Here is an 18,072-nt window from a genome sequence, read left to right on the forward strand (position 1 = left end):
AAGACAGAGAAGGAGAGACAGAGAGAGATAGAGAGAATCTTCCATCTGCTGGTTCACTTCCCAAATGGCCCAAAACTAGGACTAGGCTGGGCCACAGCTAGGAGGCAAGACTACTTTTGGGTTTCCCAAATGGGTGCAAGGGCCCAGGGGCTTGGACCATCTTCTGCTGCTTTCCTAGGCACATCAGCAAGGAGCTAGATCAGAATTGGAACAATGAGGACTTAAACCAGCATTCACATGGGATGTTAGTACTGTGGGCTGGGACTTTAACCACTGCACCACAGTGCCAGGCCCCTACATAGTCATTTTTCTAAGACAGTCATGACTCTGAACTTAAGGATATTTGCAGCAAATATATTATTACTAAAATGCTACAAACAGCAAGAGGGAAGACTCTGAATAACTATAGGAAAATACATAGTGTAAAATACAGGTGTAAGTTAAGATTTCTAGTCTTCCAAGTCTTAACACACTACTACCACTTCATAATCCAGATTACATTACCAGCTTTGTTGCTCAACTCCTAACATAGGACGTTGTGTTAGAAGAACACAGCATCTAACAGAATGTTTTATATGCAATAAATTAATGGGTTTATTCTTGTATTCATCCATTTACTAAATAGTACTCTGTACTAGGCATTTATGAATGAAGAAATGAGCAAATGATTGTTTTTTAACAATAAATTATAATTTTTTGGGCAAAAGAAGCCATAAATTTCAGGTCTGCAGTTTTCCAGAGTAATTTAAGATTATGATTCAAGCTTATAGAAAATTTCCTAAATCATCACCTCAGCAAGGCCAAAAATTATAAAGAGGAAAACAAAAGGGAAAATTATGTAACTACTACAAATTCAATGAATCACTCAATATAGAAAATTATACATACTCTCATTTGGAAAAAGAACAGTGTTCTAAGGGAAGAAAATTGATTTCTTTCAGTATGCAATTCCAATGTTTAATGACCCTTATAGGCAAGTAAAAAATGTCTTCAAGCAAAATTTCCTAATATTTGGATTAATTCCACTAAATGAGATAATTAAGTTACATTTTTCCTATATTAGTCCTTTTTAATACTAAAGCCTGCAACTTTCCAAAAACCAGAACATTATTTCTTCAGGGTTCAATGAACACCCCACTCCACACTCATCACCATACTACTCATCAAAAATCCGTATTTTTCCTTTGTGTTTTCATGTTTAGCATTTTAAATAGTCTTCTGTAGAATTCTTTCACATCTCATTTTTACTATTCACTTGGAAAAATATTTGAGGCTTTTAAGTGAATAACATCTTTAAATCATGGCAAAATAACTTTCAGTAGTAACATCAAATTCTTACATTATTTCCTTTATAAAGTAGGTCTTCATCAACTCAGAATGAAATGTCAAAATTGTCAACTTTTGAATAATTTTCCTCTATAATAAACTAAAAATTGTAAAAAATGTGTTCTTATAAAATATATAGAGAATAATCAAAATTATACTATAATATAACCTTAATTCTTTTGCCTAATGATTTTTTTAAAAAAATGTTTTATTTATTCAAGAGGCAGAGAGCAAGCAACCGTGCACACAAACTTCCATCTGCTGGTTCATTCCCCAGATGCCCAAATTTGCCAGGGATGGGAAGAGCTGAGGCCAGGAACTCAATCCAGTGTTTCCCATGTGGATGTCGGAGACTCAGCTACTTGAGCCGTTACTGCTGCCTCCAAGGGTCTACATTAGCAGGAACATGGAATCAGAAGCCAGACTCAAAGAGTGAACCCAGGCATTCTAATATAGGACACGGGTTTCTCAACTGGCATTTTAATTGTCAGGCCTAATGCCCATCCCAAGAATTTAGATCTTTAAAATACAGAAGCACCAACAGATTACATTGCTGATTCTCAATATTTGGGCCTAAAAAGATTTTTAACTTTCATGTTTTTGCCCTTGAAGACATCTGTCCCTGAATTAGTACACTGCGATAAAACAGAACTATGGATAATATTAACAAATGATCTTTCCATAAATTTATAAGGTTTTCATTATTGTAACTGTCTCTAATATTCTTATTGACAATTAGAAACTGTATCACAGGTCACTCTCTAAATGCCTGCAACATCTCAGGCTTGATCAGGCCAAAGCTGGGAGTAGGGAGCTCCATCAAGGTCTCCCACAATTGTGGTAGAGACCCAAGTATTTAAGCCATTATCTGCTGCCTACCAGGGTATGCATTAACAGTAAGCTACAATCAAAACTGGAGATAGGACTGGAATCCAGGAATTCCAATGTAAGATGCAGGTATCCTAAGTGGTGTCTTAACCATGGTGCCAAATGGCTACCCTGCAGCTTTTTCAAATTAAAGCAGTGATGCTTCCATTTCTCTTTTTCAATATCCTTTTCTTAAAGTCACTCAGGTCTTCTCAAAGTTTCTTCCTCTAGAATGTGCTCATACATTGTCATGCTGCAACATTAAAGAGGCAAGCTAACTCAATCTCAAGCAGTAATTATTTACAATTCAGTCACACGACATGAAAGTTACTTGGCCATTTATGACTCACAAAAACAGTACTTTCCTAAGTGTTTAATATTTATGATAGTAATTAGACAAGTGTACCCTATCTCAATGTACTTTCTACTCCCTACAGGGAGAAATACTCTTATGGCATTTTGTCAGATCTTAATGAGTATATATTATCTTTCATTATGACTTCTAAGATTTATTTTAGGTACTATTACCTTTTGATTGGCAGTTTTCAGCAGCTTAATATGAGGCCGAATAACAAGACTACATAAACTCCAAAGTTACTTATAATATGGAAATCATTCACTTGGTAAGTATGAGGCACTAGCCTATAAACTTGCCATATCCTTTGGGGAACAGTGTACACTGTCTACTCCAGCATGTTTGAGAATGTATCGTTCTTCAGCACATTTTTTATTAGGTAAAATATCGCTCCCCCCAACTATTTTTAAGATTCTATATAATAAGAATAAATGAAAATGCAAACAATAGCTTTACCTTAAAAGTAAGTTTCAAGCTTAAAGACCTCTATTTGTCAGGCAAAACAGTTAAAGACTTACTTTGGATCTGGTGGTCCATCTGACAGTGGTTTCATTGACAGTTTACACAATGACCTGAATACTAGAAAGGCATCCTTTTGTAAAATGTGGGAAAACTTAGCACCAGGTGAGGGTCCTGAAGAATTTCCAGATTCCTAAACAAGTTAATACACAATGAAAATAAAGACATTTGCCAGTTTAAAATCATTTCAATCTTCTAGTACGTTTTATTCAATTCATTACCAAGTGGTATTTTCCCTACCTTGTGGAAGTGAACCCAAATGAGCAAAGTGCCACACTGTTTTTCTTTAATCTGACATACTACTCTCCAACATTCCAATAATAAATACCTTAAAAAATGCATGCTTTTCAAACAGTGTTTATTTGTCACCATTATTTGGTGGCACTATTAAATTTACCTGATCACACTGTTAATAATAAAACTAGTACAAAATACTCAGGCAATATATTTAACGAAAAGCCTAACTTATGATTTCTACTGTCACTGGGTGTTTTATGTTTTATATTATATATAATATATCATATATATATGTACATCTTAAAAGAACCATTAAAAATCAGGGGGCTGGTCCTGTAGCTCAAGAGGTTAATCCTCTGCCTGTGGTGCCAGCATCCCATATAGGCACCAGTTCTAGTCCTAGCTGCTCCACTTCCAATCCAGCTCTCTGCTATGGCCTGGGAAAGCAGTAGAAGATGGCCCAAGCACTAGCGCCCCTGCACCCACATGGAAGACCTAGAAGAAGCTCCTTGTTCCTGGTTTTGGATTGGCCCAGCTCCAGCTGTAGGGCCATATGGGGAGTGAACCAGCAGTTGGAAGACCTTTCTCTCTGTCTCTCCCTCTCACTGTCTGAATCTACCTCTCAAATAAATAAAATCTTTAAAAAAAGAAAATCAGTAAGGCCAGGAAGATCTACTCTTGAATATGGGGACTGATTTAGGATGGGCTCCTTTTTCTAAAAAGATAAATAAAAAACCATACAAACTATTGGGTAGGAAGGATGAGGAAGACCTGTCATGACCACAGTACTGACTTCTTTGTAACCCTTAACAAAAGTTAAGAGGAAATTCTCTAGATTTCTAAAAGTTGTGTCTTATTCTATGATACTAGAATTATTTTCAAGGAATAACAGAAATGTTCTTTCTTCACATTAATTTCAATGGGAGGAAAATGAAAAGAAAATATGAACATGCCTTCAAGTTAAAAATGTGGCTATCACATACGAAGGGAACAAACTGCTCTAATCTGTACCAGTGAGGAAAAAACACAAGTGGTTTTGCCTTTTTTTTTTAATTTCCCCAGAGAGAAATCAGTTAGCATCATTAAATGGCAATATTCATTACAGGGTGTTGGACTCCTACCCCCACCCCATTTATACCTGAGTATCATTGGAAGAGACAGACAATCTGTCATCAGGTAAGGATGGTGTATACACAACAGAAATTGGTGTTCCTGGAATTCCATTTGCTTGAATATTTTCACTGTCGCTCCCATCCTCTAAAGCTCCAATGTTTCCATCTGTACTTGCATTTATAGTAGTCCCTTCTCCCATATCTAAAATTATAATAAAAAAATGCAAAGATCTACTACTTAACTGAAATTTATTTAAAAAGCAAAGAGGATTTAAACTGAAACAGAAAAGCAATGTGAACTAAAATATGTACTGGCACCATTTAAAGGTTAGCATACTTCCTAGTGAGTAAATATGCATTTGGCATACTTCCAAATATGAACCTCAAGTTGTTGTGGCAGTGAAACACTCTAAGCTGATGAAAGGCTACCAGGATGTGCCAAAGCAGAAGCTTATATTTTTGTTCTATAATAGCATTGACTAAACTGGGTTCTTATCAGTGTTAATGCCTTGAGGTGTTAAAGAGAAACTGCTTAAAAAAAAAAAAAACTTACTATAAAATAAACGTAGGAAATGCTGGGAAATATGTTTCGTTATTTTAACCTTTAAATTCACTGAGCTTGCCAGTACTTCCAAAATTTATTTTACCATGATTCCTTTCCCTTTTAGGCGAATACCTACCAGTATTGGTCACCCTGAGTACCTGCAATAAATATAAACAAATGTTTTTTGGTTGAATAAACATGATAATACAAGAATACCAAGTTCCAGAACTACTTCAGGGGTAATACCCAAATAGGTTACTTTAAAAAAAAAACACACACAGAGGATTTCTTCAAAAGGAGCAAAAAAGGGTGATGCTTATTTTGATGTTGCAGTTAAGATGCCCCCATGTAATAGTGCCTGGATTTCGCTCCTGGCTCTACTCTCAGTGCCAACTTCCTCCTTTAATACGCACCCTGGGAGGCAGCAAGTGATCAATCACTCAAGAAGTTAGGTTTAGTTACTGGCTCTTGGGCATTTAGGTAGTAAAAGGAGTTCTCTACTTTTTAAGAGCCATAATGAGAAAAGGAAAGTGTTGGCAAGTATGTATTATGAGAAAACTATGCATGGATTTTGAAACTTTTCTTCATGAAGGTAACTTCATACTGACTTGTAACAATGTCTGAACAGGATCAACAAGCAGGATAAGACATTAGTTTGAGAAGAGCTTCTATCAGAACAGCATGATTTCTGCTAAAAATGAAGGAAAAACAAACATCAGGCCGGTGCCGCAGCTCACTAGGCTAATCCTCCACCTTGCGGCGCCGGCAATCCGGGTTCTAGTCCCAGTCGGGGCACCAGATTCTGTCCCGGTTGCCCCTCTTCCAGGCCAGCTCTCTGCTGTGGCCAGGGAGTGCAGTGGAGGATGGCTCAAGTACTTGGGCCCTGCACCCCATGGGAGACCAGGAGAAGTACCTGGCTCCTATCGGATCAGCGCGGTGCGCTGGCCGCAGCGCGCCGGCCGCGGCGGCCATTGGAGGGTGAATCAACGGCAAAGGAAGACCTTTCTCTCTGTCTCTCTCTCTCTGTCCACTCTGTCAAAAAAAAAAAAAAAAAAAAAAATCAAATTGCTAGCAAAGCTGTGTGGAACAATGATGGAATAACTGATGCTTTATAAAACATTTATGAAGACAGTGTACCCAAAGAAATTAGCAATTAACAAATCGATATTTTAAGAAAGGAAGAAACAATGCTGCAGATGAAGCCTGTGGCAGCAGAGTCTCATCAATCAGAGGAAAAACTTCATCTTATCCATGGCCTAACTGAAAAGGATTAACCATTCACAGCAGAACAGCAGCCAACACCACAGACATCTCATCTGAGTCAGCTTTCACAATTCTGAATGAAAAATTCTAGGGAACAAATTTTCTGCCTGACAGGTGACACAAGTGTTGCGTCCATATTGGCTGTGGACAACAGCAACACTTTCAATAAGTTTTCAATAAGTGGGATCAAGATTGTGTAGAACTTCTTCCAGCAATAAAAGAGATTAAAGACCATAGAAATTAATCCATTCATTCACAACCAACTAATCACTGATAAACAACCTAAAATAAATCCTTGGAAAAAGGACAGTCATTTCAACCAATGCTGTTGAGAAAACTGGATCTCTGCATCCAGAAGTATGAAAAAAGACCCCTACTTTACACCTTATACAAAAATTCAACTCATGGGGGCCAGTGCTGTGCTGTAGCAGTTAAAACTGCTGACTGCAGATGCCAGTTCAAGTCCCGGCTGCTCCACTTCCAATCCAGCTCTCTGCTATGGCCTTGGAAAGCAGTAGAAGATGGCTCAAGTACCTGGGTTCCTGTACCCACGTGGGAGACCTGTAGGAAGCTCCTAATTTCTGGATTCTGACCTGTGCAGCTCCAGCCATTGCAGACATCTGGTGAGTGAACCAACAGATGCAAGACCTACCTCTCTCTCTGCTTCAACCTCACTGTAACTCTGCCTTTCCAATAAAACGAATCTAAAAAAAAAATCTAAAATAGACAAATGGGATTATATTAAGCTAAGAAGCGTCTGCACATCAAAGCAAACATTCAACAGAGGCAACTGACAGAATGGGAAAAAAATATTTGCAAACTATGCAAGTGATAAAGGATTAATTCCGGAGTTTATAAAAGAGCTCAAGAAACTCAAAAACAACAAAATAAACAATCTACTTAGGAAATGGGCCAAGGACTTGAACAGACATTTTTCAAAAGAGGAAATATGAACTGCCAACAGACATTAAAAAAATGCTCAAGATCATTAGCCATCAGGGAAATCAAAATCAAAATCACAATGAGGCTTCACCTCACTCCAGTTAGAATGCCTATCAATGAAACTCAAAAAATAATGACAAATGCTAGCAAGGATGTAGAGAAAAAGTTACCCTAACTGCTGATGAGAACATAAACTAGTGCAATCACTATGGAAGACAATATGGAGATTCCTCAGAAATATGAAAATAGATGTACCTAATATGACCCAGTCAAATTCCATATCTGGGAATGTACCCAAAGGAAATGAAGTAAGCATATGAAAGTTATCTGTACCTCCATATTTATAGCAGCTCAAGTCACAATAGTTAAGATATGGAATCAACCCAGGTGTCCATCAACTGATGACTAAAGAAATTATCATACTTGTGTATATACATACATACACATGAGTACTACACAGCCATAAAAAAAGAAATTGTTTTTTGCAACAAAATGGATACAACTTAGATGAAACTATTTATGCATAGTGAAATAAATCAGTCCAAACAACGAATGTTTTCCCTGATTTGTGATAATTAAAATACAAAGTACAAAACACAAAAAACAAAATATATGAGCATAATTGACATTTTGATAATCTGGTTACTGTTTATAGCCCTTGTCTATACACTTGAAGAACTGGGGTTTTCCTACTTACTACTTGTTCTATTCTTAATTTAATGGAGGGTTAAGCATGTGATTATGGAGTAAACTGAAAGTATCTCATTGTAAAAATTAAAAGAAAAAAAAAAAGAAAGGTAGAGGGAAGGTGGGAAGTATCATTATGCTCTTAAAAACTGTTTGTTCCCTTTATATAAATAAAAAAAATTATCTGGGGGGAAAAAAGATCCTGAAGGATTTCTTTGTAGAATTGCTAACAAGAGATGAAACATGTTTTTTTCAGTATGATCCTGAAAAGACACAATAAAGCAAATGCTACACAGGAGGGAGCTTTAGTAAAAAATGGACTAGTCAAAAAAAAAAAAAAAAAAAAAAAAAAAAAAAAAAAAGGCCGGCGCCGCGGCTCACTAGGCTAATCCTCCGCCTGGCGGCGCCGGCACACGGGATTCTAGTCCTGGTCGGGGCACCGGATTCTGTCCCGGTTGCCCCTCTTCCAGGCCAGCCCTCTGCTGTGGCCCGGGAGTGCAGTGGAGGATGGCCCAGGTGCTTGGGCCCTGCACCCCATGGGAGACCAGGAAAAGCACCTGGCTCCTGGCTCCTGCCATCGGATCAGCGCGGTGCGCCGGCCGCATCGCGCTGGCCGCGGCGGCCATTGGAGGGTGAACCAACGGCAAAGGAAGACCTTTCTCTCTGTCTCTCTCTCTCTCACTGTCCACTCTGCCTGTCAAAAAAAAAAAAAAAAAAATGGACTAGTCAAAAGCAAAGACGATGGTAACTTTTTTTAGAGATGTTCAGGCACTTCACTTGTTGACGAACAATGCTCACATCTGCTTATAAGGAAAGCGTTTTGAGCAAGTTTTCCAAAGAGTTTTAGCAGAAAAAAAATGCCTAGGAAAACTCTGTCAAAGAATCCTTCACCAACACAATGCTGCTGCTCATTGCTCTCACTCAACAAGGACAGTTTTGTGAGTTTTGCGGACATATCATTAGACATCCACTTCACAGTTTCTGATTTGGTTCCTTGTTTCTTTATCTTAAAAAATCTTCAGGTGACGGTACTGTGAGGCAGAGGTGTGAGCTGCTGCTTGGACATCTGCATTGTGCATCTGGTGCCTGGTTTGAGATCTAGCTACTTTGTTTCTGATCCAGGTTCCTGCTACTCCACTGGAGGAAGGTGATGGCCCAAGCACTTGTGTTCCTGCCTCCTGGCTTTGGCCTGGCCGAGCCCCAGATGTTGTGCATACTTGGGAGAGTGAGCCAGTAGGTGGAAGTTCTCCCCTGCCCCTCTGTCTTTCAAATAAATAAATAAACGTTTTTTTTTCTACAGTTAATAATGTAAAATATGACCACACTGATGTGGTTAAATCCCTGTAACTCTCAGTTCTTTAGGGATGGACTAAAATGACTGGTATCATTGCTTACAGAAGTTTCTTGAACTTTTTGACAGAGAGAATGCTCCATCTGCTGGCTGATGGCTCCACTGGATGGGGCAGTCAGGCTGAAGCCAAGAGACAGGAGCTTCATCTGGGTTTTTCACATGGGTGTAGGGCCCAAACACTTGGGCCGTCCTCCACTGCTTTCCCAGGCACATTAGCAGTGAGCTGGATTGCAACTGGAGCAGCCAGGACTCGAACCGACACTCACATGTGATGCCAGCATCGCAGGTGGCAACTTAACCTGCCACAAGTGTCTTGAACTCTTATGTTTAAAAGTGAAGTATATATTTTTTTATCTTTTGTTTCACACAAACCTTTTAAAGTCCTAATAGATATCTATGATTATAATTCATTAGCTGTTTGGGAGGGAACTGTGTTTTTGGCTATCAAGTGAAAGACACTGTGGAGGGAGAGACAGAGGGAGAGGAAGAAAAATATCATATTCTTAGAATTTTACCTATGAAATACCCTAAATCTGTTCTCTTTATATTAATTAAAAATGTAAATTAAATGTAAAAAAAATTAGGATGAAAGAAATATTCTATATTATAAGGAACACATTCTGTAGTATCAAAGACCTGTGTTTCATTTTTGTGTCTATCATTTCACTGGACACAGCTCCAAGTTTTGAATGATTAAAGTAACATGACAAGAGTAACAGCTTCTGGTTCCCCTATCTTGAAGCTGCTTGATGCTATCCAAACCAGATCATCCTGGAATATATAAACTGGATAATTACAAAGTATGTTTTGCAATTAGCAGGTATTACATAAAAAAGATATTCAGTAATAAGAAATATTCAGAAAGCAGCATACTTAGACCAATATATTCCTTATAAATTTACCTAAAGAAAAGTACAAGAAGATGTCTGTAATAAGGGTATAATCACATGAGTGTTTAAATAAAACTAAAATCTGGAAATAATCTAAATGATAGCATTAACAGATTATTTAAATAAAGGAGCATCGACACAATGAAGTACAAAACTGACAGAAAAGGAGAGCCAAATGCCATACATTAATATGTGAAAAAGACGGGTTATAAAACAGAAACCAGTCTGTTCTCATTTACATTTAGATATATGTATTCAGATATGCATGAAAAAACGTTGTTTCAAAAAAGTTTTGTAGGCAAAACACACCATAACGAGGTGAAAAGAGTTGGGTAAATAATAAACAGAAAATATTTGTAGAGGTTCCAAAATGGCAGAGCAGGGAGGGAGCTTACTGCTCTAGCCCAGAAGAAGATAGTTTAAAAAAAGTAGAGGGCGGGCGCCATGGCTCACGTGGCTAATTCTCTGCCTGCGGCTCTGGCATCCCATATGCTGGTTGCTTCTCTTCCAGTCCAGCTCTCTGCTGTGGCCCGGGAGGGTAGTGGAGGATGGCCCTCGTGCTTGGGCCCTGCACCCACATGGGAGACCAGGAGGAAGCACCAGGCTCCTGGCTTCAGATCAGCGTAGCTCCGGCTGATTTGGGAGGTGAACCAGCGGAAGGAAGATCTTTCTCTCTAATTCTGTCAAATAAATTTTTAAAAAAATTTTAAAAAGTAGAGATAGTGTAGTCTCAGGGAAGATTAAGGGAAAAAAATGGCAGAGGAAACTCTACCAAAATTAGAGGGACGCAGTGGACCTATGTGGAGGGTGTGGGCGTCCACTACTTGGGATGCCAGCAGCTGAGAGCCTACGCACCATTTCTGGAAAGTGAGGTAAGACGAAACTGCAGTAGCCCGAGATACTGGCAAAAAAGTGGCAGGAAGAGCCTAGAAGGAACGAGGCTTGAAGCCTTTTAGGGAAAGTGCACTAGCCTAACTAGAGAGAAAAAAAAAGGATGGTTCGGACACGTTTCCCTCTCTCCAGTCACCTCACAAAGGCATACAAGCCGACAGAGCAGGCATCATTTTGGACATACGTAACAGCTGTGCCAGCTGTATCCGCACCTGGCAATCAACTGTGCGGAGACTCCTGACTCTGGCAGGGAGAAATAACAGGGGGCTAGGAGCTTGTGACTGTGTGAAGCTTCTGAACTGGGACTGTGGGGAAAAAAAGAAAAAAACAACTGAGGGTGTGTGGGAGAACTCACAGTGTGGCTACTAAGACTTTGAACAGTCTCAGTGGGAGATGCCACAAGCTTGGGCAGTCCTGGTTACCCAGTGACAGACATTGCTGAGGAATCTGAACTTATACTTGGGACTGCACAGATCACTTGTGTAGTCCTTGAGACAGAGAAGATGAATATTATACCCACTGGGGCTAGCGCTCAGGCACTGGCCTCCATCAAGGAAAAGAGCTCAGCTGAGCAGAATTACAACCCTTCTGATTAAAAAAAAAGTACCCACGACCTTAACCCTGGAGAACTGAATACAGCTCTCTGGCCACACCCACTACAAGCCTCTAGAGATTCAGTGAAAGCAGACAGTCCACTTATCTACAGAGTCAGTACAACGATAAAAACCGCCATAGGGGGGAAGAAAAAAAAAGAGGAAACCAACGACTATCTCCACAAATGACCAACAACAAACACAACAATCCAAGAAACAAGAATAAGGAAGATGATGTTCACCCCCCACAAAAATGATACTTCAATACAAGATTATGAAGATGATGAGATAGAATAAATGCAAGAAATTTAATTCAAAAAACTGATAAGCATACTTATAATTAATCAAAAGCAAATGCATGAACTACTGAAATCCATGCAAGACATGAAAGGAAATCTCTCTCATGAAATGAAATCTTAAGGAGGATTCAAAATGAAATGAAGAATTCAACAGAACAAATAAAAAATGCAGTTGAGAGCCTTAAAAACAGAATCAATGAGGCAGAAGAGAAAATACCGGACTCAGAAGACAGCACAGGAAAGTATACAGTCAAATCAAAGAAAAGAAGAGGAAATTAGAAATCTAAAAAATATTGTTGGGAATCTACAGGACACTATTAAAAAACCCAACATTCGGGTTCTAGGAGTTCCTGAAGGCATGGAGAGAGAGAAAGGATTAGAAGGCCTTTTTAGTGAGATACTAGCAGAGAACTTCCCAGGTTTTCAGAAAGAAAGAGACCTCCAAGTACAGGAAGCACACAGAACTCCCAACAGACATGACTAAAAGCGATCCTCACCATGACACATTGTAATCAAACTCATCACAGTGAAACGTAAAGAAAAGATTCTAAAATGTGCAAGAAACGCCAGATTACTTTCAGAGGATCTGCAATAAAACTCACAGCAGACTACTTATCAGAAACCCTGCAGGCTAGGAGAGACTGGCGAGAGAGAGCCCAAGTAGTACTAAGAGAAAAAAACTTGTCATCCCAGAATATTATACCCTGCAAAGCTCTGATTTGTGAATGGAAGGTGAAATAAAGACCTTTCATAACAAACAGAAATTGAAAGAATTTGTCACCACTCATCCAGCCCTGCAAAAGATGCTTAAAGATGTGTTACACACAGAAATGTGGAAATCAATATGAAAGAAGGTAAAGGAAGAAAATCTCACAGTAAAGGATCAAAGGAAGTTCAAAGTATAAATTAAGAATATCTTTGGAAATAAAAGTTAAAAAAAAAAGAATATCTTTGGAAAAATGGTAGGGCAAAGTCATTACTTATCAATAGTCACACTGAATGTAAATTAGGCAAGAAAAAAATCAAAGGGATACAAATTGGGAAGGAAGAAATCAAACTATCCCTATTTGCAGATGATATGATTCTGTATTTAGGGGATCCAAAGAACTCCACTAAGAGACTATTGGAATTCATAGAAGAGTCTGCAAAGTAACAGGATATAAAAACTCATACACAAAAATCAACAGCCTTTGTATACACAGACAACGCCATGGCTGAGAAAGAACTGCTAAGATCAACCCCATTCACAATAGCTCAAAAAAAAAAATAAATAAAAAATCAAATACCTTGGAATAAACTTAACCAAGGACGTTAAAGATCTCTACGAGGAGAATTACAAAATCTTAAAGAAATAAATAGAAGATACAAAAAAATGAAAATTATCTTCCATGTTCATGGGTTGGAAGAATCAGTATCATCAAAATGTCGATTCTTCCAAAAGCAATTTACAGATTCACTGCGATACCAATCAAAATATCAAAGATATTCTACTCAGATATGGAAAAAATGATGCTGAAATTCATATGGAGGCAGAGGAGACCCTGAATAGCTAATGCAATCTTTTTTTTTTTTTTTTTTTTTTGACAGGCAGAGTGGACAGTGAGAGAGAGAGAGAGACAGAGAGAAAGGTCTTCCTTTTGCCGTTGGTTCACCCTCCAATGGCCGCCACGCTGCAGCCGGCGCATCGCGCTGATCCGAAAGCAGGAGCCAGGTACTTCTCCTGGTCTCCCATGGGGTGCAGGGCCCAAGGACTTGGGCCATCCTCCACTGCACTCCCTGGCCACAGCAGAGAGCTGGCCTGGAAGGGGGGCAACCGGGACAGAATCCGGCACCCCGACCGGGACTAGAACCCGGTGTGCCGGCGCTGCTAGGTGGATGATTAGCCTACTGAGCCGCGGCGTTGGCCCTAAAGCAATCTTATACAACAAAAACAGAGCTGGAGGCATCATAATACCAGAATTCAAGACATACTACAGGGCAGTTATAATCCAAACAGCCTGGTACTGGTACAAAAATAGATGGATAGACCAATGGAACAGAATAGAAACACCAAAAATCAATCCAAACATCTATAACCAACTTATATTGATCAAGGAGCTAAAACCAATTCCTGGAGCAAGGACAGTCTATTCAATAAATGGTGCTGGAAAACTGGATTTCCACGGGCAAAAGTATGAAGCAAAACCACTTATACTTACACCTTACACAAAAATCCACTCAACATCAATTAAAGATCTAAATTTACGAACTGACACCATCAAATTATTAGAGAACATCGGAGAAGCCCTGCAAGATACAGGTACAGGCAAAGACTTCTTGGAAAAGACCCCAGAGCACAGGCAGCCAAAGAAAATTAACAACTGCAATTACATCAAATTGAGAAGTTTCTGTACTGCATATGAAAAAGTCAGGAAAGTAAAGAGGCAACTAACAGAATGGAAGAAAATATTTGCAAATTATGCAAGTGATAAAGGATTAATAACTAGAATCTACAAAGAGATCAAGAAACTCCTCCACAACAAAACAAACAACTCACTTAAGAGATGGGCCAAGAACCTAAATAGACATTTTTCAAAAAAGCAAATCCAAATGGCGAACAGACATATGAAAAAACATTCAGGATCACTAGCCATCAGGGAAATGCAAATTAAAATGGCTTACATATAGAAATCAACTAACAACAGATGCTGGCGAGGATGTGGGGGAAAAGGCACACTAATCCACTGTTGGTGGGAATGCAAAGTGGAAAGACACTATGAAAGACAGTTTGGAGATTCCTCAGAAATCTGAATATAGCCGTACCATACGACCCAGCCATCCCACTCCTCAGAATTTACCCAAGGGAAATTAAATTGGCAAACAAAAGAGCTATCTGTATCTCAATGTTTATTGCAGCTCAATTCACAATAGCTCAGACACGGAATCAACCTAAATGTCCATCAATGGAAGACTAGATAAAGAAATTATGGGATATGTACTCTATGGAATACTACACAGTGGTTAAAAAAAAATGAAATCTGGTGATTTACAACAAAGTGGAGGAATCTGGAAAACATCATGCTAAGTGAAATAAGCCAGTCCCAAATGGACAAATATCATATGTTCTCCCTGACCTGTGACAACTAACTGAGCACCTAAACCTGTAGAAGTGAAACTGACACTATGAGAAGCAATGACTTAATCAGCCCTTGTCCTGTCAAGGAACAGCTTACTATTTTATTCTTTAGTATTTTATACTTAATATCAGTGGTTGAACTCTTTACTTAACACAGAATTATTTTCAGGTGTTTATAATTAATAGAATTAAAATGGAGAGAAAAATCAACATGGGAAGCAGGACACACATTAGACTCATAGAAGCGACAAATGCCCTAAATGGCACTCTGGCCTCAAAATCAGCCCTTAAGGCATTCGGATCTGGCTAAAAAGCCCATGAGAGCATTTCAGTCATGGAAAGCCAAGACACTATGGCAAAAAATGACATAAATGAAGGATTTCTGTTAGTGAGATCCTAGTTGAAAGAATGGGCCATCGAAGGAGGTACCTTTCTCTGAAGGGAGGAGAGAACTTCCACATTGATTATGGCCTTTTCTAATTAAGGTCAGAGTTTTTTAACTCAAGAGGCTTCCATAGCCTTGGCAACTCATGAAAAGAGCCTCGGTTGATTGCTGACTTCATAAATAAGAGTGTCAATTGTTAAATCAACAACAGAGATTACTGTGCAATTGCTCCCTATGTAGGACCTTTGTCCTTAATGTGTTGTACTACGAGAATTAACAGTAAAACTAGTCTTCAAACAGTACTTTACTTTTTATGTCTGTGTGGGTACAAACTGTTAAAATCTTTACTTAGTACAGAGTTGATCTTCTGTATATAAAGATAATTAAAAATGAATCTTAATGAAGAATGGGATGGGAGGGGGAGTAGGAGGTGAGATGGATTGGGGGTAGGACGGAGGGTATAGCAGTAAGAACAGCTATAATCCAAAAGTTGTACTTTTGAAATTTATATTTATGAAATAAAAGCTTTCTGTAAAAAAAAAAAAGAAATTTACTAACAAAAAAACATTTGTGAGATATATCACAGAATCCTAACACAAAGGATTCTTGAACACTAAGGAACAAAAGAAAAAAATGATAAAAATGAACACAAGACATAACTAAATGACTCAGTGAAAAAGAGACAAATGGCTCCATAATAATTTCATTATCAGAGAAATAGAAAGGAAAACCAAACTGACATGTTTCTTCTTATCAGGCTGACAAAAATTCAAAATCTTACACTCCACTGGCAGCTGTATGTTCTCATACAATTCTGTAATATTGAAAAATGGCATAATACCCATGAACAGGACCTCAATAGGTAACATTCATTTTTCATCTGACCCAATAATCTCCATAAATATGAAATTATACAGATACAAGAGGTTATCCATTGTAGCATTAATTCTAAAAGCAAAACAGTAGAAACAGTGTCCATATCAATTTACTTCAAAAAGCTCATGGAAAATTGGAAAAATTTGAAAACCATGCAATTTTTCATAATACACATTTTCCATGAACCTTCTGAAAATTCTTTACACAACCAGGGGACTGACTGAATAAATTATATCTCCACATAACAGTATTCATATAGTCATAAGGAAAAAGCTCTATGAAATGGAGTGGTTTCTAATACATATTAGATGAAGAAAGACAAACATAGTACCAAGAAGTGTGAAGAAGATAAGGAAATAAGAATACATGTATTTCCTTTCTTTTCTGGGAGAAACATAAACATATGTACAGGCATGCACACCTCCTCACCCCAAAAGGTAAACCAAAAGCTAGTGAAAATGATTAACCTACAGAAGATGGGTCAGAAAGGAAAGGATTTAATGAAAGAATTCTCTGAGTAAACAATTTTTGCTTTCCATCATGTGTGTGTGTATTTAAAAAGTTAAGTAAACATGATAGTTAATGAAAGTAACATTTTTAAATATAACACTCTCACTCTTCACCCTAAGTAGGATATATTCTGAAGACATATAATCACAAAGAAACACTGAATTTAATTCATGGGTTTATTATTGATTCTTTGGAATCAGTTTTCAGTGTGGGCAAAGAGAGAAACAAATGAGATATGCAGTAAGATGAAGATAAACCTCATGGTGTTGGATGTAAATGGGAACTATCAATATGAACTTGTGATTGTGAATTTCCCTATCTCTATCCATTGAAAGGATGTACAGGTAATGACACCTCCATAGCAATTAGCACACCTAGTACCCAGACCCTGGTCTCCTAAAAACAACTGTCCAATAAAAAGATCAAGGATGCCCTGGGGAACTAGCTGACTCTAGGAGTGGGGCAAATGTAAGTCAAAAGTGAACGTGGAACACCTTACTGTACCAGAAATCAGGAAAGGATCAAGATGAACAGAATCACACCCAAAGGACACAGATGTTGGTTGAAGGGATTGTTACTGGCTTGAAGAGGAATAAAAATGAGTATAAAGAATTCTAACATACCAAATAACAAAAGAATTCTGAGCCCATGGTATTTTAAAAGGTGTATATATATATATATATATATTTTTTTTTTTTTTTGACAGGCAGAGTGGACAGTGAGAGAGAGAGACAGAGAGAAAGGTCTTCCTTTGCCGTTGGTTCACCCTCCAATGGCCGCCGCGGCCAGCGCGCTGCGGCCGGCGCACCGCGCTGATCCGATGGCAGGAGCCAGGAGCCAGGTGCTTCTCCTGGTCTCCCATGGGGTGCAGGGCCCAAGCACCTGGGCCATCCTCCACTGCACTCCCTGGCCACAGCAGAGAGCTGGCCTGGAAGAGGGGCAACCGGGACAGAATCCGGCGCCCCGACCGGGACTAGAACCCGGTGTGCCGGCGCCGCAGGCGGAGGATTAGCCTGGTGAGCCGCGGCGCCGGCCAAAAGGTATATTTTAAAAGGAGAACTCTTCTACACAGAAAAATGTCACTTAACATTAAAATGATAAAAATCACTATATTGCAACTCAATGTAGTATATGGGTTAGGCAATGGGTACTAAAATTGAGTGACTGGATCTTCTCAAGGTACCATTCTCAGATTCTTTATTAAACACAAAGGAGAAAATGTTCCTTTACATTAAGGAGAGTAAACTGGTAGTCACCTTAACCAAATGATCCAACTTAGCAAGAAGGGATAACTTGTCATGATATAATAA

The 18,072-nt window shown here is 38.7% G+C and overlaps 1 protein-coding gene across 5 annotated transcripts in view; it reads right to left on the reverse strand.

The window, feature by feature from the left end:
• Window positions 1-18,072, reverse strand: part of ARFGEF1 (ARF guanine nucleotide exchange factor 1) — a 149,023-nt gene that overhangs the window by 72,139 nt on the left and 58,812 nt on the right. For all 5 annotated transcript variants that reach the window (XR_011389118.2, XR_007919076.3, XR_016236505.1 and 2 more), the window contains 2 exons: window positions 4,443-4,618; window positions 3,067-3,200 (listed from right to left, as the gene is read on the reverse strand). Coding sequence is in view for 2 of the 5 variants with exons in the window: in XM_070075109.2 (XP_069931210.1) it covers window positions 3,067-3,200; window positions 4,443-4,618 (310 nt within the window). In the remaining 3 variants the exon portion in view is untranslated. The remainder of the gene's footprint in view (window positions 1-3,066; window positions 3,201-4,442; window positions 4,619-18,072) is intronic.

Source organism: Oryctolagus cuniculus, chromosome 6 (genome assembly GCF_051225735.1).
Source record: "Oryctolagus cuniculus isolate XC-2025 breed Fujian yellow rabbit chromosome 6, ASM5122573v1, whole genome shotgun sequence".
Lineage (NCBI taxonomy): Eukaryota > Metazoa > Chordata > Mammalia > Lagomorpha > Leporidae > Oryctolagus > Oryctolagus cuniculus.